Source organism: Leucoraja erinacea, chromosome 14 (genome assembly GCF_028641065.1).
Source record: "Leucoraja erinacea ecotype New England chromosome 14, Leri_hhj_1, whole genome shotgun sequence".
NCBI classification, from domain to species: domain Eukaryota; kingdom Metazoa; phylum Chordata; class Chondrichthyes; order Rajiformes; family Rajidae; genus Leucoraja; species Leucoraja erinaceus.
Genome location: NC_073390.1, coordinates 38739488 through 38756767, shown reverse-complemented (window position 1 = coordinate 38756767; position 17280 = coordinate 38739488). Strand labels below are relative to the sequence as shown.

At 42.5% G+C, this 17280-nt stretch overlaps 1 protein-coding gene across 1 annotated transcript in view; it reads right to left on the bottom strand.

Moving 5' to 3' along the window:
* LOC129703604 (endothelin-converting enzyme-like 1) overlaps positions 1-17280 on the bottom strand; it is an 86953-nt gene that overhangs the window by 55248 nt on the left and 14425 nt on the right. Inside the window, exon 2 of the mRNA XM_055646204.1 lies at positions 6601-6669. Within this exon, the coding sequence (XP_055502179.1) occupies positions 6601-6669 (69 nt within the window). The remainder of the gene's footprint in view (positions 1-6600; positions 6670-17280) is intronic.

The window sequence follows — 17280 nt, the reverse complement described above, 5'->3', positions numbered from 1 at the left end:
TTCGTCAGGAAATGTTAGAGACCAATCATGTTTCAAGTTGCAGGGATGGGAGCAAACTAGGGGACGGACTGTCTGTGTAAAGGTAGAGAGCACAAAGCTGACTGACCGTTGTCCCTGGGGCTGACTGAGGGAGGGTGAAGGCCTGTTAATGGCAGCAGACCGTCAAAGGGAAGTGAGAATAGGAGATAAATGAGAATGTTCTCGTTAAGAGTGCATGTATTCATGAATCCCTTTAAGAATCAGTCATATCTACAAGCAGCGTAATTGGAGTCATAGAATCGTACAGCACAGAAACAGGCCCGTTGGCCCAACTCGCCCGTGCTGACCGAGATGCCCCATCTATACTAGTCCCACCTGCCTGCATTTGGCATGTATCTATCTAAACATTCCCTATCCATCCATAACATGAAAAAGATTAGAAGATGAATTTCCTCTCCAAGGAGCGTGTGAGCATTGGGACAATCGCCTCTTGTCCTTCCCGCGGCATGAAGAAACCTGTGCGTTAGGCAAAATGCTTCAAAAATGATTCCTCATATTCTACTTCAGTAGTCAATGCCCATAGAATGGACACTGAATCCTCCAGTTTCAGGTACCTCTTACTTCCTGTGTTCCCCCTCGCTCTCCTTTTACAGTAATAGAGTGATACAGTGTGGAAACCGGCCCTTCTGCCCAATTTGCCAACAATGTCCCAGCCACACTGGTCCCACCTGCCTGCGCTTGGTTCATATCCCTCCAAATCTGTCCTATCCATATACCTGTCTAACTGTTTCTTACCCCTTGGGATAATTCCAGCCTCAACTATCTCATCTGGCAGCTTGTTCCATACACCCACCAGCCTACTCAACCTCTCCCTATAGCTCACACCCTCTAGTCTTGGCAACATCCTCAGAAATTTTCTCTCAACCCTTTCAAGCTTGACAATTTCTTTTCTGTAACATGATGCCCAGAACTGAACACAATATCCTAAATGCGGTCTCACCAACGTCTTATACAACTGCTACATGATCTCCCAATTGTATACTCTATACTCTGATTGATGAAGGTCAATGTGCCAAAAGCTTTTTGATCTACCTGTGACTCGACCTTCAAGGACCCATGCATCTGCACTCCTAGATCCCTCTGCTCTACAACAGGCACTGTGCAGGTCCTGCCCTTGTTAACGTCCCAAAATGCAACACCTTCTCTGTATTAAATTCCATCAATGATTCCTCCGTCCACCTGGCCAATCGATTCAGATCCTGCTGCAATCTTTCACAACCATCCTCACTATCTGCAAAACCACTCACTATTTTATCATCAACAAACTTGTTAATCTTCATCTTCAGCATCTGCAGTTCCCTCTGAAGAAGGGTTTCAGCCCGAAACGTTGCCTATTTCCTTCGCTCCATAGATGCTGCTGCACCCGCTGAGTTTCTCCAGCTTTTCTGTGTAACCTTCGATTCTCCAGCATCTGCAGTTCCCTCTTAAACAACTTGTTAATCTTGCCTTGTATGTTCTCATCCTAATCATTGATGTAGAGGCCAAACAGTAACGGGCCCAGCACCGAACCTTGAGGCACACCACTAGTCACAGGTTCCAGTCCGAGAAGCTACCTTCCACCATCACCCTCTGCTTCCTTCCATGGAACCAATTTGCTATCCATTCAGCTATCTCTCCTTGAATCCCATGCGATCTAACCTTCCAGAACAGCCTACCATACGGAACCTTGTCAAATGACTTACTGAAATCCATGTCTACAACATCTGCAGCTCTGCCCTTTTCGGCCTTTTTGGTCACGTCTTCAAAAAAATCTATTGGATTTGTGAGACACGACCTTCCACATAGAAAACCATGCCGACTGTCCCTAATCAGCCCTTGCCCATCCAAATGCCTGTATAATTTATCCCTCCGAATACTATCTAGTAACTTTCCAACTACATATGTTAAGCTCACCGACCTATAGTTCCCAGCATTTTCCCTGCAGCCCTTCTTGAAAAGAGGTACAACATTTGCCACTCCAGTCTTCCAGCACTTCAAAGTCTAAGTATCCTTTATTGTAATTCAAACCTTTTGGTCTGAACAAAATTTTGTTGCCTTGCAGTCATACATATAATAAAATAACAAAGCACACAATAAACAGAAATTTAACATCCACCACAGTGAGTTCACCAGGCACCTCCTCATTGTGATGGAAGGCAAAAGTCTTAAAGTCTTTGTCTCATCCCTCCTTGTTCTCCCTCTGTGCTGAGGCGATCCAGGCCTCCGATGTTGTGACCCCACCGGGTGATGGTAAGTCCCGCGGCTCAACCATGCTCCGCGAACGGGCCGGTTCCAACTCCGTGGCCCGGGGTGGTCGAAGCTGCCGAAGCTGCCGCCCTCCAGTCCAGCGGACGAAGCTGTTGCCGTGGGAGCTCCGGAAAAACAGGTCACCAACCTGTGACCTGATAGCTCCACGATGATGTCGTCCACTGGGCCCGCAGCCGAGCCTCCGAGGCTACGAAGTCGGGTCGCCTCCACCGCCGGAACGCCTCTCCTGTATGTATGGACGACTCGTATGTTTCAACCAGGGCTCTCGCAGTTTCCTCTCTGGTTTACCACAATGTCCTCGGATATATCTGATCAGGCCCCGGAGATTTGTCTACCTTCATACATGATAGTACCTTCAGTAGTTCTTTGACGGTAACTCTGACTGCTCTCAAGACACTTCCATTGACTGCCCCAAGTTCCTCCGTCCTACTGTCTCTCTCCTCGGTAAATACAGAGGAGAAATACTTCTCATTCTTGTTCTCTTTCCCATTCTTCCCATCCCAGCCCTCTGTATTTTCCAGCCGGTTCCATCCGCATGCAACACAAACACAACCATCCCGACCCTTCCCACCTGGTCCCCTCTGCCCTGTGTCTCTACTTTAATGGTTTCCATTGTCACCTTATAGCAGATTACCAACTGAGACTCTGTGTCTTTATTTATCTCCTTACTCCACAATCCCCCTCCCTCACCTTGCTCCTTCTACCTATCACCCCTTACCCCTCCTCAGTTCACCCATCGGCTATCAGTCCCTGCCTCACCCCCTCCACCTCTCCTCTTTCTCGGCTATCTTCCCTCTCCACTCCCAGTCTTGAGGCAGTTTTTATCTCCTGCAGATGCTGCTTGACCTGCTAAGTTCCACAACCTCATTCAGTATGCCCTTCCTCCAGAGAGCCAAGCACCAATCAGAAAGAGATTGCCCCCTTCAATGTTGACCTACTAAAGGCATGGTCACCTTTCAACATTAGACCCCTGTTAACTGGAGCTGCAGAAAGCTTCAAGACAAACAAAGTAATTGCTCTGCAGTATGGGGGTCGGATCAAATCAATAGCAGCTTAAGGAATTGCTGGAATCTAAAAACAGGTTACTTTTGAGAAATCTTTAATTTAGCAGCAAATTCATCAGAACACAAGGACAAAGCAAGGAAGGATTATATGCTCCAGCTAGCTCTGAAATATTCAGATTCTTGCCCAGAAGCTGATGTAATCGTCCATTTGAAGAAGTAATTTACCTGTCTCTTGACAAATCCTCTTTGTCCACTGAATATGATTACCTCCTCTACATATCAGTGGAGGATTTACATCAGCTGGTTCCATAAATCAGTGGTGAAGGTTAAACTAATAGCTTGCTTAGTTAATGACCACGTTCCATTGTGCTTTTACATGAAGTACCTTGATATATCAAGTTATCTGTTGCCCTGAATACTGGAAGAAATTGAGTCATATCAACCTTAATCATTTTCGTAATGGAATAGGTTTAAATTGCTTTTATATAAAATGTGGAATATTTTGTGGCTCTTCTGAATCATTTCCACTCAATATTATCTTTATGTATGAAATCATACCTTGACACAATACTCATCTCTAGCTTTTCTAATCTTTTATAAAATGTCAGAATCACTTCTTTACATTTATATTCCGTGGAGACGTTGGATAACAGGTTGTGTTATTTTTCTTTGCAGCTGCTGTCATACATTTTACCGATATCTATCAACTCATATTTTTGACATTAAATGCCATTTGCACTCCAAGTGATGCAGGTTTCAGGATTGAACTCTGGAACACTGCTGACCAGAGCCAGATGACCACTACTGACCAGTGGTGGCCAATTAGAATTACTATCTTTGGTTTACAATTATGAACTCAGTTTATTATTCAACTTGCAATATTCTCCTTTATTGTAAGAACTTTCATTTTAACCACATCTCGAATGGGATAAAGAACTGAATTTTCAGGAGGCAATTGATAACATTTCCTTTCATCAGTTCTTGTTCATTATCTCCAGCAGTCTGCATTTTGTAACTGCCATGGATGTACAGCTGTAATGCGTTAATTTAATGTTAATCATCAATTCATCTTCAAGATTGTGGTGCATTGGATTTTGCCTTCAGTGCTGGCTGAACACATTTAAATAATCAGAGAGAAGTCGGCCCAATGTTCACCCTTCACCTTAAGGTCAGCATATCCTGAGAATACATTCAACCACCAAAAGTTCACAAAGCAATATTTTCATGTATGCCATGCAGGGGAGGCTATTGTATCTATCCAGCTCAAGGAGAAGACCTTAAAAGTGGCATCACGGATGGATAGGGTGATCGAGAAGGCTTTCAGCACATTGACCTTCATTAATCAGAGCATTGAGTATAGATGGTACACAAAAATGCTGCAGAAACTCAGCGGGTGCAGCAGCATCTATGGAGCGAAGGAAATAGGCAACGTTTCGGGACGAAACCCTTCTTCAGACTGATGGGGGGTGGTGTGGAGAAGAAAGGAAAAAGGAGGAGGAGTCCGATGGCTGAGGAAGGGGAGGAGACAGCAAGGGCTAACAAAATTGGGGGAATTCAATGTTCAAAACATTGAGTATAGATGTTGTGAGGTCAGGTTTCAATTATATAAGACATTGCCAAGGTCACATTAGAGTATTGTGTTCAGTTTTGGTCACCATGTTATCTGAAATATGTTGTCAAGCTGGAAAGGGTGCAAAGAATATTTACAAGGATGTTGCCAGGACATGAGGGCCTGAGATATAGGGAGAGGTTGAGCAGGCTAGGACTTTATTCCTTGGAGCGCAGGAAGATGAGGGGTGATCTTAAAGAGGTTTATATGATCATGACAATAGACAATAGGTGCAGGAGTAGGCCATTTGACCCTTCGAGCCAGCACCACCATTCAATGTGATCATGGCTGATCATCCCCAATCAGTACCCCGTTCCTGCCTTCTCCCCATATCCCCTGACTCCGCTATCTTTAAGAGCCCTATCTAGCTCTCTCTTGAAAGTATCCAGAGAACCGGCCTCCAGCGCCCTCTGAGGCAGAGAATTCCACAGACCCACAACTCTCTGTGAGAAAAAGTGTTTCCTTGTCTCCGTTCTAAATGACTTACCCCTTATTCTTAAACTGTGGCCTCTGGTTCTGGACTCCCCCAACATCGGAAACATGTTTCCTGCCTCTAGCGTGTCCAAACCCTAAATAATCTTATATGTTTCAATAAGATCCCCTCTCATCCTACTAAACTCCAGAGTATACAAGTCCAGCCGTTCCATTCTCTCAGCATATGACAGTCCCGCCATCCCGGGAATTAACCTTGTAAACCTACGCTGCATTTCCTCAATGGACATCCGTGATCCCAGGCCAGTTATTAATAGCTGTGACATGTGTATTGAGAAGGAGGCAGCCTTATAAAGCTCACGTGTTTAGGTCTGAACAGGGGAAAGGGAGCTGAATAATGTCCGTTTTTTGGACCCAGTTTTTAATGTGAACTCCATGAGAGACACGGGTTCCCAGCTTTGGAATTAAGATTACTCAGGGCTGTATTAAAGTACGCACAACCAGCTGGGGGTCCTACACGTGGCATGTTGCTACTTGATGGGCGCAGAATGCCATATTAACAGTTCCATAGCATCCTTCCTTAAAGCTTCTTGTTTTGATAAAAAATATCCATGTATGCTTTTGTTGAGTTCTGTCACATATGCTGATTGGAGTCAATATATGACTCTCGGGAAATCTGAAAAGGGATCATAAAATTCGGTTTATGATCTAAGTTGACAGGGTGTTTCCAGTGTCAGCTTAACTTACTGCTAGAGAGATGTGGGAGACTTTACCCCAAAACATCAAGAATGTACACAAACAACCTTTAGCCTGGGAATGATTAAGTGACACATGGGTTTCGGAGCAGGCACAAATGCAGGCAGAGCAGATGAAAGCAGCCGAGAACATTGCTATTGCTACTCTCAAGATGACATTTTCATGCGGGTGCTTCCAACATGGTTTCTGCACCTTACCAAATCAGATATTCCTTGAAGATGCACAGGGGATATTAAATGAAGATTGATTTCACTCATAATATCTAAATTTAAACTTGGATCCCAGCAGCGGCAGTGGAATGCTATAAACCAGTGTAGCATACTTTCCCAAATTAAGTTAGTTCTTTAAGATGTGCACTGCAGTATTCTGATTCATCAGTTCTGTAAAATTGAACCCGTTATCGTGTGCATATGTACAGAGCCCAATTGAACCAGCACAGGCAGTTTCCTTCCAATTATTTTGTTATGTTAATTTCGCAGCAAAAATTATTTAAGAGGTTTAGGATGACATTACCTTTTCACTTTCTTCATCCTCACCAAAATAAAGTGTACGCTCTGGCAGAGTGAGTCCATCTTGATCAATCTATAAAATATGGCAAGAGATTAATTCCATTTTTAAAGTGTTTGTGAACTGAAATGTTACATGGATTGTCTTCAGAAAGACACAAGCCCCAGTTAATCGCTTTTGAAACAAATGTTGCTGCAGACTCGGGGCATTTACACTGAATATTGAAATGACTACAATGGTTTGATTCAAATGTTTGGATTTATCTGTGATTTCTTTTCTGACAATTGACAATAGACAATAGGTGCAGGAGTAGGCCATTCGGCCCTTCAAGCTAGCAGCGCTCTAATTGTCGCTGAATTGTTGCTGGATTGTCATAAACGGGGCTGCTGAGGAATGAATAAGGTTTTTAATTTTTTTAGTTAAGAGATACAGTGTGGGCTCTTTGGCCCACCGAGTCCGCGCCGACCAGCTATCACCCCGTACAGTAATATCATCCTACACACGCCAGGGACGATTTTACCTACAAACCTGCACGTCTTAGGAGTGTGGAAGGAAACAGAAGATCTCGGAGAAAACCCTTGCAGGTCACGGTAAGAATGTATAAACTCCGTACAGACAGCGCCCGTAGTGGGGATCGAACCTTGGTCTGTGGCGCTGCATTCGCTGCAAGGCAGCAACTCCAAGGCAGCAACTCTACCGCTGTGCCAGGTATCGTGTGTATGTTTGGATTTACAATGTTACGGTAGCACGACACAGGGCTGAGAATACATGAACAATAACAGCATGACAAAGATCATATCTTTCGTCTTCAAGCTGCTGAAAATAAGAACTAACATCTAACACCAACTATAAACCTATCTGATGAAAATCTCATTGCTGCTCACTAGCTCAGAGTGGTCAGAGTGGTGCAGGAATGTCTTGTTCATTGTGGGTCCCTCTGATAACATTACAGTACAAATATAATCAGATAACAAGAAGATTCAGATTCAGATTCAGATTCAACTTTAATTCGGAGATGTTGACCCCCAGGAACCTGAAGCTGGAAACACGTTCCACCTCCGTCCCGTTGATGTGAATGGGGGTGTGCGTGCCGCCCCTAGACTTCCTGAAGTCTACAATGAGCTCCTTGGTCTTCTTGGAGTTAAGGGCCAGGTTGTTGTCAGCGCACCATGCTGCTAGGAGCTGGACCTCCTCCCTATAGGCCGACTCAACGTTGTTGCTGATGAGGCCAATCAACGTTGTATCATCTGCATACTTGATGATGGTGTTAGTACCATGTACAGGTGTGCAGTCGTAGGTGAAGAGGGAGTAGAGGAGGGGGCTCAGCACACAGCCCTGTGGAACGCCAGGTGTTCAGGGTGAGGGTTGAAGAGGTGTGCTTGTCTAACCTAACAGACTGGGGTCTGTTGGTTAGAAAGTCCAGTATCCAGTTACAGAGGGAGGGGTCGATGCCCAGGTTACCGAGTTTGGTGATCAGTTTAGAGGGTATAATGGTGTTGAATGCTGAGCTGTAATCGATGAACAGCATTCTTACGTAAGTGTCTCTGTTGTCGAGGTGGGAGAGGGCGGAGTGAAGTGCCATTGAGATGGCATCCTCCGTACTCCTGTTCTTGGGGTAGGCAAACTGATAAGGATCCAATGTGGGGGGTAGGCAGCCTTTGAGGACCAGGACCAGCCTCTCGAAGCACTTGGTGATGATGGGAGTAAGTGCAACTGGGCGGAAGAACTAAAGCATCTCAATAGTGTCAAAAGAGAACATTCTCTGTGAAGACCAAACTATGCCTAAATATTTAAATAAATATTTAGGCATAGTTTGGTCTTCACAGAGAATGTTCTCTTTTTACATTTTATTGTGTGTTAATCAAATGGAAATCGCTGAGTGCTTGTTTCTGACAGGTTAAAGAAATACGAATCTGGTGCTTCACTGGTAAAACCTGGTCAATGACAAAGCACCTGCAATTAGACAACTTTCACCTTCATCAGCAGCCCATTAGTTGCTTAATAGCTCTCAGACCACTGTGTGATGGAGTCTTTCACCAAACTAAGTCGCTGAAACTTCAGGCTGAGCATCTGGAGATTGTGATGTCCTGTCTGATCGGTGGCTGCTGCAGAGATGGCCAGTGACCACTTTGCTTCCCTTTCCACCAACAATAACAGCAGGGAAGGGTGGGGGGGCGGTGATCAGATATTGTGGTTAAAAAGGAAGGTTAAATATTACACATAATAAACACAAATGAGAGGATAGATTAAGTTTAACCTCTTAAAAAGTAAATACATTGCCTGGTCTGGGTATATAATATTTCAGGCAAACATGGGACAAAATAGTATGACATTGTACAAAATAATTGAACACTACTGTTGTGAAAGGGTTGTATAAAATGGCAGAATATTGATCCATGACATTTGCTTGGCATGATGTTCAGCAGACATTGTGAGCCAAAGAGCCTGTTACTGCACTGTTTGTTCTATGTTCTAAGTACTTGATCCAAGCCTCACCATGCTGTGTTCTTATAAACGAAACCTCCAACACTGGTTCATTAGTCAAACACGTCTCACTCACAAATTAATAGCATTTGTACGTGATGTTCATGACATCATAGTATTGGAAAATGGTTAATAGATAATGAATACATTTATAATTGAAGTCACTAGAAAACAAGACGTGATAGCACTTCCCACACTCACATTCACACAGGGAGCAGTGTGAGAATGGCAAGAAATGTTGTAATGCTTCAGTAATGTTGATGGAGAGGTAAATATGAAATATAGAAAGGTACAATAAAGGAACAGACTCTTCAGCCCACAATCAGCTATCAGTTTAGTTTATTGGCACGTGTACAGAGGAACAGTGAAAAGGTTTTGTTGCGTGCTAACCAGACAGCAGAATGCTTATGCCAAACATGAAGCCAATTGAACTGAAATCATCTGCCTGTGCATGATCCATGTCCTTCTGTTTGCCCATCCAAAAACCTCTTAAATGCCACAATCATATCTGCCTCTACCACCAATCACAGCAGCCCCCACCTTTCTCAGTGTACAAAATTTAACCTGCACATCCCCATTAAACTTTGCTCCTCTTACCTTATACAGTAGTTATGCCCTCTAACTATTGGACATTTCCACCTTGGAAAATGGTTCTGACGATCTATGCCTCTCATTATTTTATATACTTCTATCAAGTCTCCCCTCAACCTCCAACATTCCAGAGAAAACAATCCACGCTAAAGAATATTAGCCAGGCCTTTTCATGGTCAAAGTAATATTGATATTCAACTAAGATAGAACACTGAGCTTCACTTTAACATAGAAACATAGAACATAGGTGCAGGAGGAGGCCATTCGGCCCTTCGAGCCAGCACCGCCATTCATTGCGATCATGGCTGATCGTTCCCAATCAATAACCCGTGCCTGCCTTCTCACCATATCCCTTGTTTCCACTAGCGCCTAGAGCTCTATCTAACTCTCTTAAATCCATCCAGTGATTTGGCCTCCACTGCCCTCTGTAGCAGGGAATTCCACAAATTCACAACTCTTTGGGTGAAAAGGTTTTTTCTCACAGTCTTAAATGGCCTCCCCTTTATTCTAAGACTGTGGCCCCTGGTTCTGGACTCGCCCAACATTGGGAACATTTTTTCTGCATCTAGCTTGTCCAGTCCTTTTATAATGTTACATGTTTCTATAAGATCCCCCCTTATCCTTCTAAACTCCAGTGAATACAAGCCTAGTCTTTTCAATCTTTCCTCATATGACAGTCCTGCCATCCCAGGGCTCAATCTCGTGAACCTACGCTGCACTGCCTCAATCACAAGGATGTCCTTCCTCAAATTAGACCAAAACTCAAGTCAAGTCAAGTCAAGTCAAGTTTATTTGTCACATACACATACGAGATGTGCAGTGAAATGAAAGTGGCAATGCTCGCGGACTTTTGTGCAAAAGACAAACAACAAAACAATCAAACAAATTATAAACACAATCATAACACACATATTCTTTTACATAATAAATAATAGAAGGAAAAACATTCTGTAGAGTTAGCTGATTAAGTACGCAATGTGTACGCACTGTACGCAATACTCTAGATGTGGTCTTACCAGAGCCCTATACAACTGCAGAAGAACCTCTCTACTCCTATACTGAAATCCTCTTGTTATGAAGGCCAACATTCCATTAGCTTTCTCCACTGCATGCTGTACCTGCATGGCAACTTTCAGTGACCAGTGTACAAGGACACCCTGGTCTTGCTGTACCTCCCCCTTATCTAACCTAACCCCATTGAGATAATAATCTGCCCTCTTGTTTTTCCCACGAAAGTGGATAACCTCACATTTATCTATATTATACTACATCTGCCACGCATCTGCCCACTCACTCAACCTGGCCAGGTCACTCTGCAACCTCCTAACATCTTCTTCATAGTTCACACTGCCACCCAGCTTTGTGTCATCTGCAAACTTGCTAGTGTTGCTCCTAATTCCTAATTCCCTCTTCCAAATCATTAATATATATGGTAAACAGTTAATATATATGGCCCCATTAATTAATATATATGGCCCTAACACCGAGCCTTGCGGCACTCCACTCGCCACTGCCTGCCATTCTGAAAAAGGACCCGTTCACTCCTACTCTTTGCTTCCTGTCTGCAAACCAATTTTCTATTCACGTCAACACCAATACCATGTGCTCTAATTTTAGTCACCAGTCTCCTGTGCGGGACCTTATCAAAGGCTTTCTGAAAGTCTAGATACACTACATCCACTGGCTCCCCTTTGTCCATTTTACTTGTCACGTCCTCAAAAAATTCCAGAAGATTAGTCAAGCATGATTTTCCTTTCATAAATCCATGCTGACTTGGACTAATCCTTTTACTGCTATTCAAATGCCCTATTATTACCTCTTTAATAATTGACTCCAGCATCTTTTCCACCACCGGTCAGGCTAACTGGTCTGTAACTCCCCGTTTACTCTCTCGCTCCTTTCTTGAAAAGTGGGATACATTAGCTGTCCTCCAATCCACAGGAACTGATCCTGAATCTATTGAACATCGGAAAATGATCACCAATGCATCCACTATTTCTAGAGCCACCTCCCTGAGGACCCATGGATGCAGCCCATCAGGCCCCGGGGATTTATCATCCTTCAGTTCCATTAGCCTACCCAATACTATTTCTCGCCTAATGAAAATTTATTTCAGTTCCTCAACCCCCTTAGATCCTCTGTCCTCCAGTATTTCTGGGAGATTGTATGTGTCTTCCTTAGTGAAGACAGATCCGAAGCTCAAGCCCATCTACTTTACTTCTTATACTTCGCCCATTCAAATACAGTACTTAATTCCTTACGCATCTCACCATTCACATCGATCCCTACTACATTTGGCCATACTCTCCTATCCCTTTGTGAGCTTTCTTTCCCATTAATTCTGGGGTCATTAACTACCCCTTTACTCCCTTTCCCTTTAACTCCGTCCTTGACTATCCCATTTGACACCCCCCCCCTTATTTAGTTTAAAACCACCTGTGTCGCAGTGACAAAACTGTATGCCAGAATGCCGGTCCTCCACCTGTTAAGGTGCAATCCGTCCCTTTTGTACAGTTCTCCCTTACTCCAAAACAGATCCCAGTGGTTTAAGAATCTAAATCCTTGCCCCCTGCACCTGTTCCCCAGGCAAACATTCAGGTCCTGTATCTCCCTGTTCCTGCTCTTGCCAGCATGAAGAACTGGAAGCAAACCGGAGATAACCACCCTGGAGGTCCTGCTTTTCAGCACTTTTCCGAACTCTCTAAAGTCACGCTTCAGAATATTCATTCCCTTCTTTCCGACATCGTTTGTGCCAACATGCTGATTCAGAAGTCAATATTATGATGACATTTTGGAAATAAATTCAATTAGTAAATTTATTTTTATTATTGAGTGATTCCGAAACTGCTGCAGGTTTCCTGGAAAATATTCTTGCTTCCTGAAAAAAATTGGAAACAGCAGTCAGAGAAAAGGAATTTAAATTCAACAACCTGCCTCAAGACACGCCAGTCAAGCTGCCGCGAGGAACGGCGCATGTTTGTTAGGAAAAGAGTGTAGGGAGTGAGGTGATGGCGTGTGACAGCGGTGGCGTGTGAGGTGAGGTTAGGGTGGTGGGAGAGGCTACACTTGTGAATCATGGTATTATTTCAGATAAACCCAAAACATGCCCTTTAATATCAACCCTGACAAAGGTTTCAGGGGGTTGACCAAGTTCTGCTTGACCAACTGCCTTGAATCATTTATGGGGGTGACTTTCTGAGGAAGCTGACCAGAACGTACACGGGTTTACGTTGAGACTTTCAAACAGCATTTGGCAACACTTGCACAGAAATCATATCCTTAATCTTAAAAATGTTTAGAAATATGACATATTTGCATGTGAATTTTGCAGAATGATTTTGTTAATACGTTTTGAGAATCAGTATTATTTGAATGCTGACCCCCCACCCCCCACCAGGCACTCCCTGTTCTAACTGACCACACCTTGGGCATTCCCTGTCATGGTGACGTCATTGACATTCAGCGGCCGTTGGTTACTTGCTGCCTGAAGGTTGTTACATACGACAGTTGCAATAAGCAACAGGTATTTCAACTGCGTATACCCACGTCATAGGTCACTCGAGATAAACATTCTCGGCAGAAGACATGTCATTCCGTCTGGTCAATGGAAGACTGGTCATTCCGCCTGCTATCCTTGGTGGAGAAGGTAGATAAGTCAGTCACTCAAGCCTGAACAGTGCGATCTTAAACCACCTGCAGATGTGGAGGGAACCTCCAGAAATGAAGACTCCTTCAACACGTCTGATTAATCGGACTGGATTTTGTATTAAATTGGAATGGGATTTCATCCATAACCTGATTCCAAGGTAACCAATTCACCAATTCACCTGAGCTGGTGCAAAGCAACAAAATCAACAATTCAAATAAAATAAAAAGAAGAAAGCACTAAACCTGGCATTAAAAATAGAATTGCAATAAATGCCCTGCAGGTGAGTTAAAAAATGCAAATAAAAATGAACGCTTTCAGCAAAGATTACAGTTGGAAATCTCAGAACCTGCCCTTTCTATTTCGGGATGTTATTCGGTCGGCCGTGCATTTCCAGCAATTTCCATTTTGATTTAAGCAAATAAAATAGCAGATCAAACAGTCAGAAGCATAAATACAAGGCAGGGGTGGTGCATAGATCTATGCAAGAAAGGGAATAACACAGTTTCAACATAAAATATATGAAGGACTGGAAGCAAAGAGCTTGGATTTGTTTAATAAACTATCATCATGTGCAAGCTGGTGAATTATCAGTCTAAGTCTGCCCAAATGTGTTTTTTTCTGATCTAAGTTGTATTATCTTATTTTAGTCTGAAATAGTTAACATAAGCAGAGTTAGTTGGACTAATTCATTTGGTACAAAATTATGTTACTGTACACAAACCTTGACTTAAATCTTTCCATTACCACACTGCCTGTGAAGTTCAAGTTATTGTCTTCCACCTCCTTCTCTCTTCCACATATCTTTCCTTGTCCACTACTGTTATGTTTGGATCAGTTATAAAAAAAAAATATTTTTGCCAATATTCTCCCTGCACAATCTCCATTGTTCTGTTGAAGAGTGTTACCCCAACATATGTCCAGGAAGATGTACCAGAACTCACCCAGCCTCCTATTAAGAAAGATACATCACTGAAAATCTGACAAATGTTGACTGCTGCTGCTTATTAAATAAATATCTCTCCACCAAACACAGCTCATTACACTGCACCTAAACATCACCGTCTTAGATCTGAGCCGTTCCAAGTGTATCTTTAACAGCGCAATCCCTGGGACACCAGCCTCATAGATTTGACAGAATACAAAAGATAAAGCACAGACCTGATATAGCTCTAATTTTAAATCTAGAGTAAAATGCAGGATTCAGTTCAGTCCTGTGCTAAGTTGGCACTGGGATGAACACTTGTGGAGACCTTCTCACTAAGTGTCCAGGAAAACTCAGGATACCTGAGAAAAACAGAATCTGCCATAAATATATTCTTGTGTTCAGTGGCACTAACACAATTTAGTAATAGTAATTTGGGTGTCCTGATCCTTGGAGGTAATTCATATTGTTTTTATAAAATGATGCACCTCAGAGGATTGCATATATGTATCTGCTGGCATCTGCATTTCCGCAGTTATCCAAAGTTGAGACATTTGGCAGATGAAGCCAGATACAAATAACAAGGCATGTATTTCAGAGGAGGATGAACCAGAGAAATAACGGTTGTGTTCAAATTCATTTAATTAGGACTGAATGACTTAATTGAATGTGATCATGTAAAAAATATAATAATGTCAAACATGTCAAATGCGTAAAGTGGATTATTGGCATGGTTCCTGGACCATGATACTGAGACGTGAACTCAAATGCCACCAAATCTGCAGAATTTAAATTCAAATAATTAAATCAATCTGGAATTAAAGCTGGTCTCAGTGACAATACCAAGGAAACTGGTTCACTAATGAGCTGAGGAAAGTCATCCACAAGAAACCCACCAAATGGTTTGCCCTTAACTCCTCGATTTAGGGGCAAGTTGGAAAGGGCAACAAGTACTAGGATTGGCAACAACATCCACAACTTACAATGGATAAAGAGAAAAGTTCTTCCCTGTGTCGGCAAATTGTCTTATATGACTGACACAAACAAACCTGGCCACAGACTTCCTTACTGATTCTTTTTAGTCTTTTGCTGCAAGATAAATCTGTAACATGCTGCATCTAAAATTCTGTTTGATTATCTGTCTCCATATGTGTTGAATGTGGATGTTCACAGTGGAAGTGGTTATTAATTACTGAGCGTTTTGTTTACAATCCACAAGGAAAAAAAAAATTCTTTAGCAGCTTAATCTTTCATGATCGCTATCTAGCTTCTTTAAGACATTGTATGAGACACTTTCAAAGAACAATTTTTTTTTAAATCATACCTTTTCCCCAAATCCTCTCAATAAAATAATTAAAAAATGTAAAATGTGACACATGTTTAAAATAAAACATACAATTTAAGTAATGTTTGGATATATGATGTTAGAAAAGGAACCAGTCAGAGAATTCCATATGGGGTAGATGGAACGGAGGTAGAATGAGGAAAGAGGTTCTGCGAAAGGAATTTGCGCAGCTAGGTACCAAATTGAAAAGCAGCACCAGGGAGGGAGTAATCTCTCGGTTGCTACCTGAGCCGTGTGCAAATTGGCAGAAGTTTGAGGAGATTGGAGAATTCAACGCGTGGCTCAAAGACTGGTGTGGAAGAAGCGGTTTTGAGTTTGTGGGACATTGGCACTAGTATTGGGGCAGGAGGGAACTGTAAAATGTGTGCAGGATAGTTTTTGCAGCAATACATAGAGGTGCCTACTAGAGAAGGGGTGGTGCTGGACCTCCTGTTAGGAAATGAGACAGGTCAGGTGGCAGAGGTATGTGTTGGGGAACAGTTCGGGTCCAGTGATCACAATACCATTAGTTTCAATATAATTATGGAGAGGGTCAGAACTGGACCTAGGGTTGAGATTTTTGATTAGAGAAAGGCTAACTTTGAGGAGATGTGAAAGGATTTAAAAGGAGTGAATTGGGACATTTTGTTTTATGGGAAAGATGTGGAAGAGAAATGGAGGACATTTCAAGGTGAAATTTTAAGAGTACAGAATCTTTATGTCCCTGTTCGGTTGAAAGGAAATAGTAAAAATTGGAAAGAGCCATGGTTTTCAAGAGAAATTGAACACTTTGTTCGGAAAACGAGAGAGATCTACAATAATTATAGGCAGCATGGAGTAAATGAGGTGCTTGAGGAGTATAAAGAATGTAAAAAGAATCTTAAGAAAGAAATTAGAAAAGCTAAAAGAAGATATGAGGTTGCTTTGGCAAGTAAGGTGAAAGTAAATCCAAAGGCAATACAACAGCAATATTAATAGCAAAAGGATAACGAGGGATAAAATTGGTCCATTAGAGAATCAGAGTGGACAGCTATCTGCAGAGCCAAAAGAGATGGGGGAGATATTGAACAATTTCTTGTCTTTGGTATTCACCAAGGAGAAGGATGTTGAATTATGTGAGGTAAGGGAAACAAGTAGAGTAGCTATGGAAACTATGAGATTCAAAGAAGAGGAAGTACTGACACTTTTGAAAAATATAAAAGTGGATAAGTCTCCAGGTCCGGACAGGATATTCCCTAGGACATTGAGGGAAGTTAGTGTAGAAATAGCAGGGGCTATGACAGAAATATTTCAAATGTCATTAGAAATGGGAATAGTGCCGGAGGATTGGCGTACTGCGCATGTTGTTCCATTGTTTAACAAGGGTTCTAAGAGTAAACCTAGCAATTATAGTTAGTTTGACGTCAGTGGTGGGCAAATTAATGGAAAGGATACTTAGAGATAATATATATAAGCATCTGGATAAACAGGGTCTGATTAGGAACAGTCAACATGGATTTGTGCCTGGAAGGTCATGTTTGACTAATCTTCTTGAATTTTTTGAAGAGGTTACTCGGGAAATTGATGAGGGTAAAGCAGCGGATATTGTATATATGGACTTCAGTAAGGCCTTTGACAAGGTTCATCATGGAAGGTTGGTTAAGAAGGTTCAATTGTTGGGTATTAATGGTGGAGTAGCAAGATGGATTCAACAGTGGCTGAATGGGAGATGCCAGA